Here is a 19,743-nt window from a genome sequence, read left to right as displayed (position 1 = left end):
AAATGTGTTTTCATGTTATGAAATATTGAGTTGAAACCACGCAGCCCAGGAAAATGCAAATGGTTAATCAACTATTTTTATGCGATTTTGCATTTTAATGTGGTGTGTGTGTGTGTGTGTGTGTGTGTGTCAGACTCCGGTAGGGCTGAGGATGCTCTAAAGGCATCTCGGCTGTGTCTGCGACTTCTGGACACCAGCTCGAGAAACGAACTGCGCAGACTCCTGACCTTCATGGCTGAAGCTGCCGACCCCAAAGCCTTCCAGCTACACAAAACGGTGCCGTTTACAATCATTTACCTAAAATGAACTCCGGATTTTATTAGTTTAAATATAATAGAATATATAACTTCTTCTTTAAGATCGGGTTGTACAGTACTGTGTAAAAGTCTTAGGCACCCTTTTTTTTTTCTATTTTATGACTTCTACATTATCGAGTCAGTGCAAAAACATTTTTGAGTCCAAATGTTCATTTTCCAGCACAAAATTAAATGTTACAGGGAAAAAAACAAGTTTGTATCTGAGCAGCATATCACATAATGGCCCTTTTCCACTACCCTTTTTCAGCTCGACACGGCTCGCGTTTCGACTACCTCAGAGCAGCACGACTCCGCTTGCTTCAGCCCTGCTCAGCACCCAAAACTCGCACGGTTTTGGAGTGGGGCTGAAGCAAGCCAAACCGAGCCGAGTGGGGCTAGGGGCGTGAGCAGACACTCCCCTGTGCACTGATTGGTGAGGAGGAGTGTCCTCACACGCCCACACACGCCCCGCGAGCACGCTGGGATCTGTAAACACCGCAAACCCGGAAGAAGAAGAATTACAAGAATTTCTGAAGCCTTATGCGCCTCGCCTCATCTATACGCTCTTGCCAGTATCTGTCCGCGTTGTCGGTGACAACAAGCCACAGCACCAAGACCAGCAACACTAACGACTCCATGTCCTCCATGTTTATTGTTTACTGTTCGGGTCGTGAGACTACCACTTAAAGGTCACTGATGTCACTGTTTGCGCCGCCTAACGACATCACGTGACATCCACCCACTTTCGCTAACTCCACCCAATGTGTCCACCCACTTCCAGCCAGCACGGTTCAGCGCGGTTGTAGTCGAAATGCAACTCCAACAGCCCCACTGAGCTCGACTCAGCCCAACTCAGGTGCTTTGGTAGTGGAAAAGCGGCATAAGAGAGCACTTTTCAGATGAAAAAAGAAAGCGTAATGAAGGCTGCTGGGTTTTGGTGTAAAATGAAGAACCGAGTGTGACAGTCAAAGTGTCCAGAAGAACTGTGAAGGTTCTGGAAGATGCTCAGTAAAACCCACAGCTCACTTCCGCATAAAACTGCACTCACTGGACCTCAGACTACTGTGGTGGGTTTTTTTTTAAAGCAAAGGGAATTTCGTCTCACACCAAATATCAACTGTTTCATTTATTATGGCTTACTGTTTCTTTTTTAAATTTTTTTATGTTGAAACGTTTAATTTCATTATTTCAAAGCCATTTTTGGTCGACAGCATTTCTTTACACGTGCCTAAGACTTTTGCACAGTACTGTAGTTATGCTCATATTATAAATGTCTGTTTTGTTTAAATGCCTTTTCTCTACAAGTCATTTTTCTAGTTTGTAGGAATAGTTTGGTTAAAATAAAGTGGACACGCACACAGTTTCCCTTAATCCCCAAATGCAGTTGATCATTAAAGACGTGACGACTGGTGTGTGATGTTTCTTTAGTAATACAGTGTATTATCTGTACATAAACACTTTCTTTAAATAGCAGGATAATTGTCTGTTTAAAAAAACCTAACATACAAATTGTCATTCGAATCCTTAGACTTGACAATTCTGCCGCCTTGAGCTCAGGGTGGGTCCTTGGCTTTGGACACCCATTTTGTTTACGGAGACAGATTTGCTGTTATAATACAGACATATAGTTGTAAATAACAGCTATTGGATTTAAAGCTAGACCGCCTTTTCAGATTTTTCAAGTGTAGGTCATGAAAAGAATTTTCCCCGACATCCAGTTATTTTTGTTTAGTGGACTGAAAGCTACTGAATTCGAAACGCAGACTTCCAATTTTATTAGTTTAAAAAAAATTAATGAATTTCAGGCCATGTGGCCCTTAATTCTCCGCTTTTTTTTTTTTTATCCTGCTTCACCATGACCCAATACAAGATACATCATGCATCACATCATGTGGTGGGCTTTCCCCGTTGGCGCAAGGCATTGTGGGATACAAATTTGAAACGGGAGGGGAAAAATGGAGGACGTGAGTGTGCGAATGAAACGTGAAAGACCGACTACAGTAATGGAAAGAAAGCGAGAAGAAAAGACGTTGTTGTATACGAAGGAAAGGAAACGCAGGACCAAACTAATAAATATCGGCGCTCAGCGAGCACCTCGGTGTGATCAGCTGTTCGTTTAGCGACAGAATGATGTCACTGTCCGTGCACGCTCAAAGGGAAACCTGCGCATGCGCACACACACGGACTTCCTGTGTCTGCTTGACTGCGCGAAGCGAGCGATTTTCATGCACATTATTTGCTTTAATCCCCTCAAATTAAATAACTTCCCAGCCACGGAATGGCCTGATATTTTGTGAGATATTACAGAAATAAACATCTCACAATGTCCGAATTTCAGAGGGAACTAAATTTCACCGATTGTATGAAATCGAAAGGCCGTCTAGCTTTAAGCTTCATGCAACATCACATAGACCCCAGATGTGCTCAGGCCACATGAGCTACCTAAATGTGACCTCTGTATCCGAAGGAAGAATATGATTCAGCTTCAAGACGGCTACTGCTTTTAGATTCGTAGCATCCTTTTGGTCATTACCTCCACGAAGGAGGTTATGTTTTCAAGTCCAGTTTGTTTGTTGTTTTGTCTGACTTGAAACAGGATTGCGCAAAACCTGCGAGCCTGATTTACATAAATCTTGGTGGAAAGGTGTAGCACAAGTTAAGGAAGAACCTAGTAAATTTTGGAGTGAATCCGTGAACTTATTTGTCACGTTCGCGTTCTTTGCGAGATACGCCATTTGGCCTTGATGGAAGTCTGCGCTCAACAATACCGTACATTGTAAAATCCAGTAGATGGCAGTAAAGTTCAATAGTTTAAAAAAAAAAACTAGCCAATGTAGAAATATGATTACTCCAGATTCATGGTACCAATAATCCTGTTGGATACGTACAAATGTACGTAGGTATGTCATTCGAATAGTATTGGAAATCTATCCAGACATAAATAAAGTGGTCACGGTTGCAGATTTGCATGTCATAGAAGAGTCGAATATTGTCCTTGGAGGAGATGTGCGCTGTCCGAGTGGCCCTCTAGGTTTTTATAGTGACACAGTAGAAGTATGAGTAAACCTGTTTGCTGAGATAATGAGCAACTCTAGTGTTGGATGAAGGTATGCAGTTTGCACAGCGCTAACCTGATAGCTATAAGTGCGAGCTATTCTAGCTATAACTCGAATGAGCAAGCATCGCACACCAAACTTAGACTACGTATAGACTGCACCCTGAAACGACCCATATCCGATTTTTTTGCCCATATGCGACCTGTATCCGATTTGTTATTGACAATCTGAACGACACAGATCCGATTTTTTCACATGCGACCCAGGCCGCTTGGATATGTGGTCCTAATTCCGATGCATATCCGTTATTTTCACATGCGACTGCAGTCTGACCGGACAGGTCGCATTCATGCGACCTACACGTCATCAACAAGAGACAAACGTCACTATTCTGCGTCGGCTAATCCCGCCTCTTTGGTGGAAAACAACAACATTTGTACAGTTTTCAGAATTTAAATAGACTTTTATAGAATTGATCAAGCTAATGGTGGATTTGGTAGGGACCTGGATGTTGATCTGTTAGCCTGATTAAATAAAACGGTTTCTATAACTGATTTATAACTTAAACCATCCTGTATTACAAGATTATAAGATTGTTCTGGAAATTTCCAGTAATTTGACACCTTCGGTCTCATTAGTCTGCTGCCCACATTAATCAGATTATTGTGCGAGTTCCGCCGCCGCCACAAAAACCACATCGCCAGGTCTCGCCTCATCTCCATGCTTTACTTGCAAACTTGAAGAGTGCGCTTTTTTTTTTGTTTGTTTGTTTTTTGTTTACGTATTATGTAGATGTGCTTATTATGTGTCAATTTGCGCATGCGGGACACTTTTGGGTCGTTTTCTGTTCATATTGGAGATTGCATACAAGTCTCATGTAATTGGTAATGTGAACGGCCTAACAAAAAAATCGGATTTCACAACAAATCGGATATGGGTCGTTTCAGGTTGCAGTCTGAACGTAGTGTTAATGTGCGTAAGCGTTCTTTATCGCAGTGAAGTTTTGTCGCAAATTGCGTCATGAAAATGTGTCCCGTTTCTCTGGGAGCAGATGGAGAACAGGGCCGTGATCAGCAGGACGTTCATGAAGGCTGTGCTTCAGAGCAAAGACGTGTCTCGCGCCCAGTGTGAGCAGCTCCTACTGTTTCTCACGGACCACCATTTACACCTGTTCAAGGTACTGTCAGGAAAAGACACTCACTCACATTTTAACTTGTGTGTTTGTGTGTGTGTGTATGTATGTATGTATGTATGTATGTATATGTGTGACCGCTCACCGAATCCAGGGACACATGTCGGCCGAAACGAATCCGAGATAATCGCAAAAGAAGCATTTTTTTTTCGAAATTTGTGATTTTTGTTTTTTTCCATCATGTGCAAGTTGAGATCTTGAAGAATGCAATCAGTATTTCAGATAATAGATTGTTTTGTTGGAAAAGCATACATTTTTTGTTGCAAATTGTCTCGTTTTTGTCAGGACTGTAGCCTGCTGGGGGGTGTGGGTAAATTACCATATGGGCCATTCACATGATGATTTAAGTCTTTTTGTTTTTTTTTCCGTGAATCAGCTGTATGATGCGGGCTGAGCGCATGGCTACTTAACCTGCATACAGGCGTGTGATTTCACTATGGAATGAGTTACTAAACAGAGCGCAGAGGAGCTGAAACACCGCGAAGCAAACAGACACACGGTATTTACATTGGAGATCACCATTTCTAGCAAAAAAAAAACCGCAACCTCGTTTTCCAGATTGAATGGAATACTTGAATGATCGGATGATACACGGACCGTTCTAGGATTACATTCCATCGGAGGCATTGGTGTGTGCAAGGCGCCGTTTCTCTTTCTGATGGGGTGAGTTTATTAATCTAAGGCTGTGTGGTTATTTTTGCATGTAACGGAGAGTGTTGTGGTTTGGTTAAGCCTAGGTCACAACCGGACGTACGATTTTTTGGCCGTGTGATTTTTGGCGTTTCCCAAATCGCTGCGTTTTTTTTTTTTTTTCACGGAGAAAGACGCGCGTTGGCCGTAAGTTTGTCTTGCAACCTGAAAAAAACGTAAGCGCCCGTAGAGTTTGTTTGACATGACAAAGAACCTCTGCGGCCGGTCTGCGGCTCGAAAATCAGCACATCACAAGCGCGCTCTCCGTGTGTTTCTTGCGGTTTTTGCGTGTAGACCGGCTGTAGGAGCGCGTACCGTACGGCCGGTTGTGACCGAGGCTTTACATGAAACTAGCATTGTGTTAGTTGTCATCATCGTGCTATCTTTCTTTCTTACGGTGTGAGTAATTTTTCAACCACAAAACGTTAAAGTATACTTTAGGACTTATTTTTGTACTTCATAATTGTGTTGGGCATACTTTGCATGGAAGGAAAATTGACGTGGTGATCTTTGTTTACATGAAAGTAGCATCGTGCTAGCTCGTAGGGGGTAGGGCTTTCCTTAATGTCATGCAGATGAGCAGCATTATGTGCCCGCCCTGCACCCAGAGTAGCTGAGATGGAAAACTTTGAGGGCGATTTTCTCCCTTTTCTGTTTTAAGAAGTATACACTTTCAAAAGGCCACACATTCTTCAAATATTGTCAGATCTCCACATGGAAGGCATCATTGGAAAGCTTAGAAACTGTACTTTCTGAATCTGTCAGTAACTCAAAATGCCCCCGGGCCGACGTGTCCCTGGATTCTGTAATCAGCCACATATATATCTCCCGTTTTATTCTATCCACATTCACTGGATATGAGCAATCGTGCGCTCTGATTGGCTCCTCTACTACGAGGATATCAGCTCATATACAGTGAGTAGAGAAAAACAAAATGGCGGCACGTGTTGCTGAACCAACCGAGGACGAAATAAAAACTCGACTTGAAAACACAACCACAAAAAAAAAGCAACAGAATATGGAATGAAAGTATTTCATGGTCAGAACGTATCTTTATTTTTCAATAATGTTTTATTATTATAGGATTTTGTATCAAGTTTTTATTGATCGAATTTGCAAAAAATGAAAATAAAAATGCTTGGTTTTTCAAAATCCAGTGAATGTGGATCGAATAAAACAGTTATTCTATTCAATCTCGTTGTACATGGCGTATAGTCAACGAAGCGCTATCAGCTCATGTACGACTCGATTTCGTGGAATAACGGTTAATTATCGCTCATCAAAAAATTCCCGTGCAGGCATTGGCCAAAGATGGCTTACGTGACATAAAATAGTTCCACCATTAATGAAGCAGTGTATCTCGTGATGTGTAAAAAAAAAAAAGTTTGTGTGTCAGTCATGGTATAGCCTGGATATTTATTTTATATTTGTATATGTAAATACTTAATTTATTTTAATTTATCTAGAAGTTTTTCTCTCTTTCTTTTCTCTGTTTATCTGTAATGATGCTGCTGGAATCTTAATTTCCCTGAAGGAACCCTCCCAAAAGGATCAATAAAGTTTTATCTAATCTAATCTAAATGGCGTCACGGTTTCAAGCTACACGGCCGACTCGAGTCACAGCTGTGGCGCCGCGGGCGTTTGTGTGTGTGTACACTACCGTTCAAAAGTTTGGGGTCACCCAGACAATTTTGTGTTTTCCATGAAAAGTCACACTTTTAGGGTGGCACGGTGGTGTAGTGGTTAGCGCTGTCGCCTCACAGCAAGAAGGTCCGGGTTTGAGCCCCAGGGCCGGCGAGGGCCTTTCTGTGTGGAGTTTGCATGTTCTCCCCGTGTCCGCGTGGGTTTCCTCCGGGTGCTCCGGTTTCCCCCACAGTCCAAAGACATGCAGGTTAGGTTAACTGGTGACTCTAAATTGAGCGTAGGTGTGAATGTGAGTGTGAATGGTTGTCTGTGTCAGCCCTGTGATGACCTGGCGACTTGTCCAGGGTGTACCCCGCCTTTCGCCCGTAGTCAGCTGGGATAGGCTCCAGCTTGCCTGCGACCCTGTAGAGCAGGATGAAGCGGCTACAGATAATGAGAGAGAGAATGAAGTCACACTTCTATTTCCCACCATAAGTTGTAAAAATGAATCGAAAATATAGTCGAGACATTTTTCTGGCCGTTTTGAGCATTTAATCGACCCCACAAATGTGATGCTCCAGAAACTCAATCTGCTCAAAGGAAGGTCAGTTTTATAGCTTCTCTAAAGAGCTCAACTGTTTTCAGCTGTGCTAACATGATTGTACAAGGGTTTTCTAATCATCCATTAGCCTTCTGAGGCAATGAGCAAACACATTGTACCATTAGAACACTGGAGTGAGAGTTGCTGGAAATGGGCCTCTATACACCTATGGAGATATTGCACCAAAACCAGACATTTGCAGCTAGAATAGTCATTTACCACATTAGCAATGTATAGAGTGGATTTCTGATTAGTTTAAAGTGATCTTCATTGAAAAGAACAGTGCTTTTCTTTCAGAAATAAGGACATTTCAAAGTGACCCCAAACTTTTGAACGGTAGTGTTGATCTACACATCATGATCACGCCTGGCGAGGCAGGCGATAGCATGGTACTGTGCACATGCGCAGGTCAAAAGTCACACCAATGTAAACAACAACCATGGCTGCCTCCAGCGAGTTGATACCGAGATTCAGTTTTAACGCTTTTAGTTTGGAATTTTTTGACGAGGAATATAAATCAAATATACCGTGCACTGAGAGGCTCCAGGAATGATAGATTCACCTCCGAGAATCCATCATTTCAACCAGATCCTCTTAGTGCATGGTATATTTGATTACTGTACCATCTGAGCGAACCTCACAGCCTTGTCTCTTCTTCTTATTTCCGTTTTCATTGGACACAATGAACCTAGACGCCAGCGTCTCTGATCGAGGCAGTAACGAAGGCCCTGCGAACCCTGCAGCAAGGGCGGGATCCTGATAACGTAGCACGTAAGTTTACGTAGAGAACGCATCACCTGAGCATGCACGCTGGATCGAATGCGTCCACTGAAACGTGTGTGTGTGTGTTGCTGTGTAGTGTTCACGTTCTGTCAGCAGGTATCGACCCGGCAGTTTGAGGAGCAGCGAGAGAAGAACACCTTCGAGAGCCTGAACCAGCTCATTGAGCATATTGCGCTTCGTCATGACCTGTCAGTCAAACAGAGGAGGCGGCTCATCAGGGAGTTTCAGAAGCACCACCCAGCAGTGTTTCTCCACCATTTCTCCTCCACCTTCTAGAACGTTCGACATAGTTTCTTCAACCAAGGCTCGTTCATCTATTCGCTGGAAAGCTAGCCAGAAGTTGTTTATGCTTGAAGCTGAAACAGATCGCTTTTCGTATGCAAGTGTGATTTAGTCGTAGAACACTGGTAAATTGGTGATTGTCGGGTTGTGATCTAATCATTTGTCATGCAGCTGCACTGCACACGTTCATTTCTGACACTAAGGCCCAATCCCAATTCTAATTTCTACCCCTCCCCCTTCCCCTCCCCTTGGCCCTTCCCCTTGAAACTGAGCTACAAGGGATAGGGCTTGAAATTCAACCCCTACGTATTGGGATAGCCCTTCAACGATCGCATACGTCATCGCGTACCTCCGTCAGCGTTTACGTTAGCAAAACGCGACCAAATGCGTCATTGGCTGCGACCAGCCGCTACAGTCAGAGGCAGAACCAGAAATCTCTGCTGGCAGGGTGTGATTTGTTAACTAACACCACTGAATGGGAGATCTTTGGCGCTTCGTGCACCACATCCGACAGAATGAGGTGTCAGAACACTCATGTAAACAATAAAAGCGAGAATAACAGAACAAAACGTACGCAGTCAAGCAACCGAAAACAATACTCACTCCCAAAGCTTTTTAGCAGCAGCTTGGATTTCAGAAATCGCTGCTCATTCTCAGCTCGAAAGCGAATCAAGCGGCGTGTTTCCTCTGGATAACAACTTAAAACACGTAAATAATGGAGAAAATACATTTATGACAATCTTTCGCCGCGGGAACCGCCATCTTTCTGAAATCCGCATGAAATCTCGCTGAAATCCGCATGGCATTGTGGGAAATCACTCAAACCCCTTCGTTCGGAGTCAGCTCCAGGAAAATCTCCGTTTGGAGGGGTACAGAAGCCCTACCCCTTCCCCTACCCCTCCGCGTTAACTGGGATTGGGATACCCCTACCCCTTCACGTGAACGCGCAAAATGGAGGGGAAGGGCCAAGGGGTTGGTCCAAGGGGTGAAATGGGATTCGGCCTAAATATTGCACACTTTTTTTTTTTTTTTTGATAAAATCATTGTTGAAACCCAGCCGTTTTTACAGATCTACTGTAGGTCGTCTGCCACACACACAGATAGCTATGGTGTTGTGGTTAAATGATTCATTTTTGACTCGATCTTCTATTATGATTGAAAAAACCTGGTCCTAAATGTTGACCGGTATCTTTAGATGCACTGTAGAATCAGAATTATTATAATTTCGATGTTTTCAGGAAGATTTAATCCGACAGTAATAGTAGTCGTAGTCGATCCACTGGACAGTAAGTGTAGAAATGCGATTTTATGCCGTAAAACTTGTGACCTTCCAGTTTCGGGGCAATTAGTGGTTTTCTAATTGATCATATAGAAAATGAAATGTACTACTTAATTTATTTTAACTGCTCATGACACTAATGTAGAAAAATGATTGTATTTTCTGTTTGAAAAGAAAGCAAGTTTTAATACTATATACTTTTTAAAGGTCCCATGGCATGGTGGTTTGTTGATGCTTTAAACGGGCTCGTGGAGGTTTCCGGATGTTAAATCCGCAGCCTTTCTCGAAATGAACCCTCGGCACGTAGATATAGCCTCCTGGGAGAAAGCCCCATTTCAGCGCTTTTCCCAGTGCGTCGTTTTGCTAATGAGAAGCAGGAGGCGGGGAAGGGTAGAGGGTGGGGGCGGGTCTTATCATTAATATTCATGACATGTAAACATGTTACCTCTGATTGGCTAACAGCACTGTGACACTACCTCCAGTGGGTCAGAACAAGCAGATGTGGGTGTCTTACTATGGCGAGAGAGAAGGAACAAACCGCGAAGGAAAAAATACCGCGCGCTGACGTCATTAAGGTACGACGCGAGGAAATAAAATAAATTCAACAAATGTTTGGGTTTTTACTGAACAAACAAACAAAATGAACGAGTGACTTAAAAAAAGAATGTGGGTGTCTTTGTAAAAACTGTTTTGATTGGCTGTTATAACAGAGCATGCTGCATGCTTTTTGGTTTTGTAGCGCAGAGTACCTGGCTAACTGCAGGAAGCGGTTAGCTGCACAGCTAATATAGCCATTGCAAGGCTAACGTGGCACCGATTTTAAAACGCGGCAAAACGACTTAACAGTTATACACTTACTTGTTCGCTGTTTGTGGCTGATGCGGCAGGGATGCTTGGTACGGACCCAGGCTTCAGTGACAGTTGATGTGCAAAACCTGCCCTGTACTGTCCCAAGTTGTGGAAACATTCATCAGGAAAATGCTTCCGACAAACATACACCGTCTTAGGTAGACTCGACAGCGTATTATTGGAGTAAATAAAATTAAGCCACTGCGTCTTCAGGGGCTCTCCCGTCGGCAGTAAAACAGACTCCTTTCTGTGTTGTCACATCCATGTACAGCGCAATTTCCATGTTTCGCTCGCTTAGGTGATGCCATGTTGTTGTGTCCTCTATGGTCTCCTCACTACAACTGGGCGGGTAATCCATACAGTGGGTGGGAATCCAGGGGGGGGGCGGGGCGTGGGGATCATCTCCCTTGCTGACGTAGTAAAGGGAAGAGTTTATCAACGCGCCGTTTAGATGCGCCATTCTCAAATGTTGGGCATAGTTTGGTTTACACATTATGAAATTTCTAGCCACTGGGGTGACTTAAGGAGGTCAGAGGAACTCATTTTAACGTTAAAAAACCTCAGAAAGTGAAAATTTCATGCCATGGGACCTTTAATACACTTTTTGATTCCAAGTGATCCTAGGTTTTGTGAATATTTAATGATTATACGGGGTGCAGGACACTGGAAGAAATGATGATGATCAGAGCCTTTATACTGTAGGTGGTACATTTTAATAATAAGGTTGTGTTCTTTTTAAAATTGCTTATAGACACTGTATGGCCAAAAGTTTTGGGACTGATCACCTGATCATCACACCCATATGGGTTTGTTGAACATAATCGCCTCCGTACTTCTGGGAAGGCTTTCTATTTGATTTTGGGGCATGGCTGTAGGGATTTGTGATCATTCAGCTACACGTGCATTAGTGAGATCAGGCACTGATGTTGTGTGAAGAGGTCTTTGGGCGTTCCAGTTCATCCCAAAGGTGTTCAGTGGGGTTGAGGTCAGGGCTCTGAGCAGGACACTCAAGTTCTACCACTACAAACTTGACAAACCATGTCTTTGTGCTCACTTTGTGGACAGGAGCATTGTCATGCTGGAACAGGGTTGAGCCTATTGGTTTCATCTATCTGTTATCTGTAGCCACTTTATCCTGTTCTACAGGGTCACAGGCAAGCTGGAGCCTATCCCAGCTGACTATGAGCGAGAGGCGGGGTACACCCTGGACAAGTCGCCAGGTCATTACAGGGCTGACAAACAACCATTCACATTCACACCTACAGTCAAGTTAGAGCCACCAGTTAACCTAACCTGCATGTCTTTGGACTGTGGGGGAAACCGGAGCACCCGGAGGAAACCCATGCAGACATGGGGAGAACATGCAAACTCCACGCAGAAAGAAAGAAAAAAGCAAAGAAAGCACAACTTTTATCACACACTTGTGAAATTTCCTCTCTGCATTTAACCCATCTGAAGCAGTGAACATACACATGAGCATGGAGCGCACACACATACCCAGAGCAGTGGGCAGCCATGCTAACAGCGCCTGGGGAGCAGTTGGGAGTTCGGTGCCTTGCTCAAGGGCACCTCAGCTCAAGGCTGTCCTATATTAACCTGACCGCACGTCTTTGAACTGCGGGGGAAACCAGAGTACCTGGAGAGAACCCGGGGGAAACCTAAGGTCCCCCGTTGGCCACTGCGCTCGAACCCAGGACCTCCTTGCTGTGAGGCAGCAGTGCTAACCACTACGCTGGCCCTGTTAGTTCCAGTGAAGGTTAATTGTAATGTTACAGTGTATAGACGTTATGTACAATTGTGTGCTTCAAACTTGGTGGCAACAGTTTTGATAAGAACCACATATGGATGTGATCATCAGGTGTCCATGTACTTTTGGCCATTTTGTGGAGAAGCACTTTAATGGTATGTATTTGGAATCTAGTCAGGGTTTAGTAGTTTTCCTATGTGATGATGATGATTATACATCCATCCATTGTCTGTAGCCGCTTTATCCTGTTCTACAGGGTAGCAGGCAAGCTGGAGCCTATCCCAGCTGACTATGGGCGAGAGGCGGGGTACACCCTGGACAAGTCGCCAGGTTATCGCAGGGCTGACAAACAACCATTCACACTCACATTCACACCTACGCTCAATTTAGAGTCACCAGTTAACCTAACCTGCATGTCTTTGGACTGTGGGGGAAACCGGAGCACCCGAAGGAAACCCACGCGGACACGGGGAGAACATGCAAACTCCACACAGAAAGGCCCTCGCCGGCCATGGGGCTCGAACCCGGGCCTTCTTGCTGTGAGGCGACAGCGCTAACCACTACACCATCGTGCTGCCATTATTATTATAAGTTGGAGATGCTGTAACAGTGTTGATACATGATTGTGAATAAATATTGCTGAAATAAAAATAATTTGGAGCAAATGTGGTGATAATTATTGACCTTGATTTTACTGAAAAGGATAACTATGAATTTGATAATTTATTTAAAACATTTTTTTAAATTCGAAATGTATTTTATTTTTCAAATGTGTTGGTTGCCAAAGTATGTAGTATTAATTAATTAATGAGTTACTGATATATTTTAATGTAAGACTTTTGTTTTTTCTCAATTCAAATGCGGAAGTAAAGCGTTTCCTGCTCATAAAGGACGAATCTCCAACAGCACCCTGTTTCATATCTAGTGCCCTATGTAGGGTGTAAAAGCCATTAGTTAATCCCCTACAGTAGTGCAGTGCGGTATGAAGCCGTTTGGGACGCAGTCAATGTTTCTCGCCTCACAGTGTAATGACTATTCACGGGTTGTTTTGGTGTAACTGAGCCGAGGCTCGTTTTCTCGGGCGCTGTTGATATTTCGGTTTTATTTTTTATCGAGAGCGGAAATCATTTCGCTGTCACCTGATAACGGATAAAGGGTAAGAATGAGTTCCTGGCTGAGCTGCAGAAAATAATTCACTTTATTAGTGGGTCTTCTTGTTTGACGAGCTAGTTGAGTTAGCTTAGCTTTTTCCGCATCGATACAGTGTCGGCTAAGCTAAGCTAACTGGCACAGGGTGATGAACCTGGGACACGTATAACACGGTGGTGGAGAAAAATAATAATAATAATAATAGTTTAAAAGGACTACTGTTGAGTCTTTAGTCTGTTGTTGTTTTTTAACTCCATGACACTGGTTTATCTCATTAGTTAACATTTTACAGCAGGTGGAAAATATCTTTAATTATTCTCACAGGTGTCTTTTTTTTTCTCTTCTCCTTCACCCAAGCAAACATACTAGCTATAGCTGTTTATTTATTTACAATGATTTATTTTCCAGTTTCAGATTGTATTATTTGTAAAATAGAGTAATTCAATAGTAGTCATCTGTTTCATACATTTATAATCAGATTTCTGGGTCTGAATCTGTGATTATGACGTGAGAGTTTCAGCAGTACAGGACTCTATTATTATTATTATTATATCTACACTTTAGTCTAGAATTTTTTTTTTAAAACAACTTTTATTTCAAACAGTCAATAAACATTGACAGACATGAAATTGCTTATGTTCAGAGGCAGGGGCTGAAAATCGTTAACAAGTGAGACACAAAAAACTGAATACAAAATCAAGTGAAGAAATGTCACTCCTAATGGATGAATCACCTGTGACGCAACCAAACCACGTGATTACACTTCACTCGTGTCAGTGCTGAGGGGCGTAGACCAATCAGATGGCTGGAAGGTCGAGGGGGCGGGGCTCCACTCCACTGTTCTGGCCCGAGTTTGCCAAAAGCATCACAGCACGAAGATCATCGTTAAATGGTCACGCGAGCAGCACAATGAACGCGCGCTCTCCGAGTTAAGATGCTCTTAAGCCAGTATCTCACTAGCTTGCGACACAACAATTGCGATAAAATGTGCGAATTCAGTTCTCGCACATCAGCCAGTATCTCGCTTCACGGAAACTGACTTGAGAAGGGTTCGTGACGGCTTTGCGGCACCATCGACGCGTTTGCGGCTGAAAATTTGGAGCGACGCTTTGCGAGGAAATTGAGAAGCCCCGCGAATGTTTCAAGACACTTTTGAAACTCTCTCGCTAATGGCGTTCGCAATTTGTCGCAGCCCAGCGAGATACTGGCTTAAAGTGCATATTCTGGACCAATTTCGTGTTTTTTTTTATATGAAAGTATGTCTCTTTACACACTCATCCAGAAGGGTAATTTTGCACAAGGCCATCTGTCTACAGCAGAAAAAAATAAAATAACAAAACACATCTGGAAAAATCCCAAGCGAGTCTGGAGCCGGATTTGTGACGTCACCTGCGGAAGCGCCAGCAGGCTGCGCGAGCTTTGCACGGTTTCAGTGCACAGCCTGTGTAGACCAAGCGCTCCCATTTCTCTCTCATTGTCCGGTCTTTTGGGAAACGATGAGTACTAATCCCATCAAGATTGGTGTTGCTACACCCTCCTACGATACATCTGTTAACCATTTTAATAATTACGTGATAACGTTGAAGAAATTTGCAGAAAACCACCAGGTCGTTTTCTCATAAACAAACCAGCGCTGGCGTAGGATTCAGAGCGAGGCGTCCCGCACGCGACGTCACGAAAATCAGTGTTTGCCGGGAAATCCAAATGCCAAGTTTTTTCAGAGGGGACCAATTCGGCTCAAATGGCTTGATTTCAACTGAATTTTTCTGGTATTGCGCAAGGGAAAAAAATTGCACAAAATGCGACAGATATTTGACCAAAGTTTAATATAAAATAGGAGAATTACACTGATCTCGCTCCTGAATTTACCCGTGATATGCACTTTAAGCCAGTATCTCACTGGGCTGCGACTAGTTGGAGACACAACAATTGCGATAAAATATGCGAATTCAGTTCTCGCACATTAGCCAGTATCTCACTTCACGGAAACTGACTTGAGAAGGGTTTGTGACGGCTTTGCGACACCAGCGACGCATTTGCGGCTGAAAATTTTGTCGCACGAATTTTTCGAACATGTTCAAAATTTCAGCGACGAAGGAGCGACACTTTGCGACTCATGCGAGGAAATTGAGAAGCCCCGCGAATGTTTCGAGACACTTTTGAAACTCTCTCACGAATGACGTTTGCAATTTGTTGCAAGCTGTCGCAGCCCAGTGAGATACTGGCTTTAGCTTTAAGGTGCTTTTGGGAAACCCAGCACTGTTGTGTTGTTTAGTCCTGTTTGGACTGGGGAAGGTTTTTGGCGGTGTGTTGTTGCTTCCCAGCTCTATGGTCCCGGTTCGATCCTAAACCCAAGGTACTGTTTACGTGGGTTTCTGTCAAGTCCTGGGATCAGACTCCACTACACAGTGTTTTTGTGTTTCACGATGCTCGCCGTGTCGGATTAGGGAATCATAGACTAGTGGCATAAATTCTTGCTGTGTTTTGGTTGGGAGATTGGTCAGGGTCAAACCTGTAGAGTTTCCAATCGTTCATGGAATTCCGTTCAAGTAATCAGTCACGGCTACAGAAGGAACGTCGAGGAACACGTCGTAGTTGTTGTCAAACTAGGTGAGGTGAGAGAATACGAACAACTCTGACACGCTCGACTTTTCATCAGGGTGTCGTCAGGAAAAGTCCCAGAGGCCACTTCGCTGTTCTTATATTCAGACCTGATGTTGGACAAAAGTTGCCCCGAGTTTTGACTGTGTGTGTGTGTGTGCATGGTGCCCTGTGATGGACTGGTGTGTTCCTGTTTCGTGTCCGGTTTCCCTGGGATAGGCTCCATCTCCACCGCAACCCTGACAAGGGTAAAGTGGTTACAGAAAACCCTGAAACCACCCTGTCCTCTGCAGATCGCAAGTTCAAATTGGTCGTACTCTCAGGGAGGAAGGGAGGGGCATTCTGACTCTTCTGTCAATCACAGCAACACGAGCCAATCACAGGCATCTATGAGATCATGTATGTGGAAGAGGGCAGATAGCGCTTTCCACCAGCAGGGAATGGGTCCCAGTCCGGTCCACGCGCCAAATTTTAAACCGTTCGATGCATTTCAACTGAAAATAAATTAGTTCGGAACGTCAAAACCGCTAGTTTTTCCAGCATGAGCTGTAACGACCTCAGTGGGCGTGTCATTAGTTTGGCGCGCAGCAATGGAAAAGGATACAACTTGAGGAAAAAATGGAGTGAAAAGAAATATCTGTAATAACAAAACCAAAGCTCGCAGGTAATCAGCGTGATCCGCCGTCTACTGTTTTAATTCCGCTGTGAGTTGTGCGACACACTCTGTTCATGACGCAGCCTTGATTTACAACGGTTCTGCTCAAAACCAGGCTGGTTCACTTTGCACCAAAGTTCAAGGAATCCTGAACATAACCGGTTCTAAAATCTGTTTCCTTTCGGTTGAAAAAGGTGTATCGGTGTGTTCCGCTGCACAGGGACGAAACATGAAGAGCAGTTCAGAAATATGTGGTCAGTTGGCTTCACATGTCTCTGAGGAGGGAGGTAAAAGGTGAAGAAAAGGTGAAGGATTTTACATTTGATTTGAAAAACTGTCGCAAACCTTTAACCCAGGTTCACTGCTTGGCTAAAAATGTTTCAGTTAAAATATTTCCGTAAACTTGAGCAGTTTAACCACAGATTCATAACATAACATTGTGACACAGACATCGTATATAAATGATGATGATGATGATGATGCATAACAGGAACACTAAAGGCATTAATAAGTATTCGTAGTCGTAATATGAGGATAGTTTCCAGTCGATCGCCTGCAGATCCACGACCGAACCCTGCTGTCATGTAGGGCTGTGCGATATGGGAAAAAATGAATATCCCGATATATTTTCTTCATTTCACGATATACGATATACATCTCGATATATTTTAATCTCCTCTAAAGGACCCCATGAAATCTAACTTTTACTCTTTACTAGTGCTGTCAAGCGATTTAAAATATTTAATCGCGATTAATGTCGCGACAATCATAGTTAACTCGCGATTAATCGCAATTTAATCGCACATTTTTGTCACATAAAAAAACATTGTAATTCTCTTATCAGCATAAAAAAGTGCATGGGCTTGCTTTGTACCGATGTTTGGTTTTTTTTATTGCAAAGCATAACACGTCTTCACACAGCCACTGCAAAGTGAAACCTAAGCTGAGCATCGGCGCGGGGCTAGCAAGAGAACCATGAGTGAAATGATCTACTGTTGAATTATCCATCTTTTTTTTTTTAATCTCTGTTGTTCGTTGATAAATATTGCATTGAATCTGATCTTTACTGTTTCAGCTCACTTAACACATTTTGTACTTTTACACTTTCTGCCTGTTGATGCGTCGCGCTGTCCAATCAGAGGCGGCCAAATTTGCATATTACAGGAAGGATTTCTGGGATAGCATTGAGTTTACAGTTCAGAGGGATCTGGCTTCTTTAGACGCTGTCTTCTTAAAACTGAATAAATATTTAAAAAGAGCCAAATGAGCCAGTCTTTTGAACGGCTCTTTTCAAAGAACGGATCACAAAGATGCGGATCCCATCAAAGAGCCATAAATCCCATCTCTACTAGCGCGCCCTGCCCGCGCTGGTTCTTTGGCGGGGGGGGGCAGAGGACTCTGGCTGTGCGGGGCATGGCATTACAGTCTAGCTGCTATCAGTTTTCTAAGCAAAGTCTCTGTTCCAAGTTCCTGGCAGTTTCAAAAGCTTATGAAAAACCTACATCATCATGTCACAGAGCGTTAATCTCGCGATAAAAAAATTATCGCCGTTAAAATTGAGTCAAGTTAACGCGTTAATAACGCGACATTTTTGACAGCACTACTCTTTACTGTTTTCACTACAATCCCTGCAGATTAAATAACATTCTTGGTTAACTTTACAGGTGGTTTTCAACAACACATTTTAAATTGTCATGTTAGTGATTAATCACAATTGAGTTGAAATAAGACTATTTTTATTCAACAAAGATGTGGCACAAACTGCAAAAACAATCTTGAAAATTGCAACAAGGGGGCAACACAATACAGAGCTGCTCAGAGCTCAAACCAATAAAGTGCAGCTCAACACTGAGAGAGACATTTAGCCTAAATAAGAAAAGTGCTCATTCATTAAATTATTTTAAAAAATAGATCTCCAAGCTATTAACCTGACTACTGAGAACCACTGGAACATTCACAATAGAGAGAGAGATTGAGGGAGAGAAGAGAGAGATCTGCAAAACATCATTTTTCTCTTTGCACACTTTTGAACTGAGTGTTTTCTGGCTCCGCCTCTCAGATGTGTAGAATTCCGGTATTGCCTTCTCTGTAAAATGTCTGCGACCAGGCAACTCATGTTTGGGATCGAGTGTGTTTAGTAATTTTTGGAAGCCTGGTTTTTCCACTATACTAATTGGGATCATGTCTTCGGCAATGAAGTGAGTGATTGCATCCGTTATAGCTCTCCATCTCTGACTCGTTTACTCATATGGGGGGGCTTTGGAGAACGAGGCCGCTAGGGTCATTTGTTTAGCTCGTGGGGGGGTTTAGCTCGTGGGCAAGTAGTTCAGAGTTTGAGACTCTTCATACTGTACCGGGTGAGTTTCAGGTGATGGAACATATTTGTAGTGCTGCTGCCTTTCGTGATGACGACAGTTTTTTTTTTTTTTGCACACTTTACAAACTGGCATTTGCTGTTCCACGTCCTCCTCGCGATATCCAAAAAATGCCAGTTGACTGACCCCTTACTAGTTCTTTTAGGAAGTAATTTGTCGCTGTAATTGCCAGAGCTTACACGGTAGCCTATGCAACACCAGCGATTGCACGAACTGAGTCAGCGCTGGAAACCGGAACCAGGAAATCTTCCCGCCGGCAGTGTTGGCAGATACTACTAACGTTTTCCAGCTCAAAATATGTTCAAAACTTGCCAAAATGCACTTAAAACCGCCCAATCTGGCAACACAACCGAAACTAGAAAATCTTCCCGGAAGTTCCTTTCAGCACCGAGATGTCGCCCGGGATTGGTTGGCGAGTGTGTGACGTTATTGTTTTCTTTACCCTTAGGCAGCCTCTCACGTTACTGCCTGAGGGACAGGGAGAAAACCACCGGGAAAGGTTTTAAACAAACACGAAACAAACGCAAGTCGGAAGATGACCATAAAATACTCGATAGTTATGATA

General features: G+C 43.3%; 2 protein-coding genes across 2 annotated transcripts in view; both read left to right on the top strand.

The window, feature by feature from the left end:
- depdc4 (DEP domain containing 4) overlaps positions 1-11,011 on the top strand; it is a 29,570-nt gene extending 18,559 nt beyond the window's left edge. Inside the window, exons 6-9 of the mRNA XM_060902950.1 lie at positions 134-276; positions 4,404-4,529; positions 8,151-8,229; positions 8,318-11,011. Coding sequence (XP_060758933.1) covers positions 134-276; positions 4,404-4,529; positions 8,151-8,229; positions 8,318-8,517 — 548 coding nt within the window. The 3' untranslated portion in view covers positions 8,518-11,011. The remainder of the gene's footprint in view (positions 1-133; positions 277-4,403; positions 4,530-8,150; positions 8,230-8,317) is intronic.
- A 2,418-nt stretch (positions 11,012-13,429) lies between these two features.
- The window catches only part of scyl2 (SCY1 like pseudokinase 2), an 86,158-nt gene continuing 79,844 nt past the window's right edge, over positions 13,430-19,743 (top strand). The window contains exon 1 of the mRNA XM_060902949.1: positions 13,430-13,554. The gene's annotated coding sequence lies outside the window, so the exon portion shown is untranslated. The remainder of the gene's footprint in view (positions 13,555-19,743) is intronic.

The sequence above is a fragment of the Neoarius graeffei genome, chromosome 21 (assembly GCF_027579695.1).
Source record: "Neoarius graeffei isolate fNeoGra1 chromosome 21, fNeoGra1.pri, whole genome shotgun sequence".
In the NCBI taxonomy this organism is placed as follows: Eukaryota; Metazoa; Chordata; class Actinopteri; order Siluriformes; family Ariidae; genus Neoarius; species Neoarius graeffei.
Note: the sequence above shows the minus strand (reverse complement) of the source record. Positions and strands in the feature narration are given on the sequence as shown.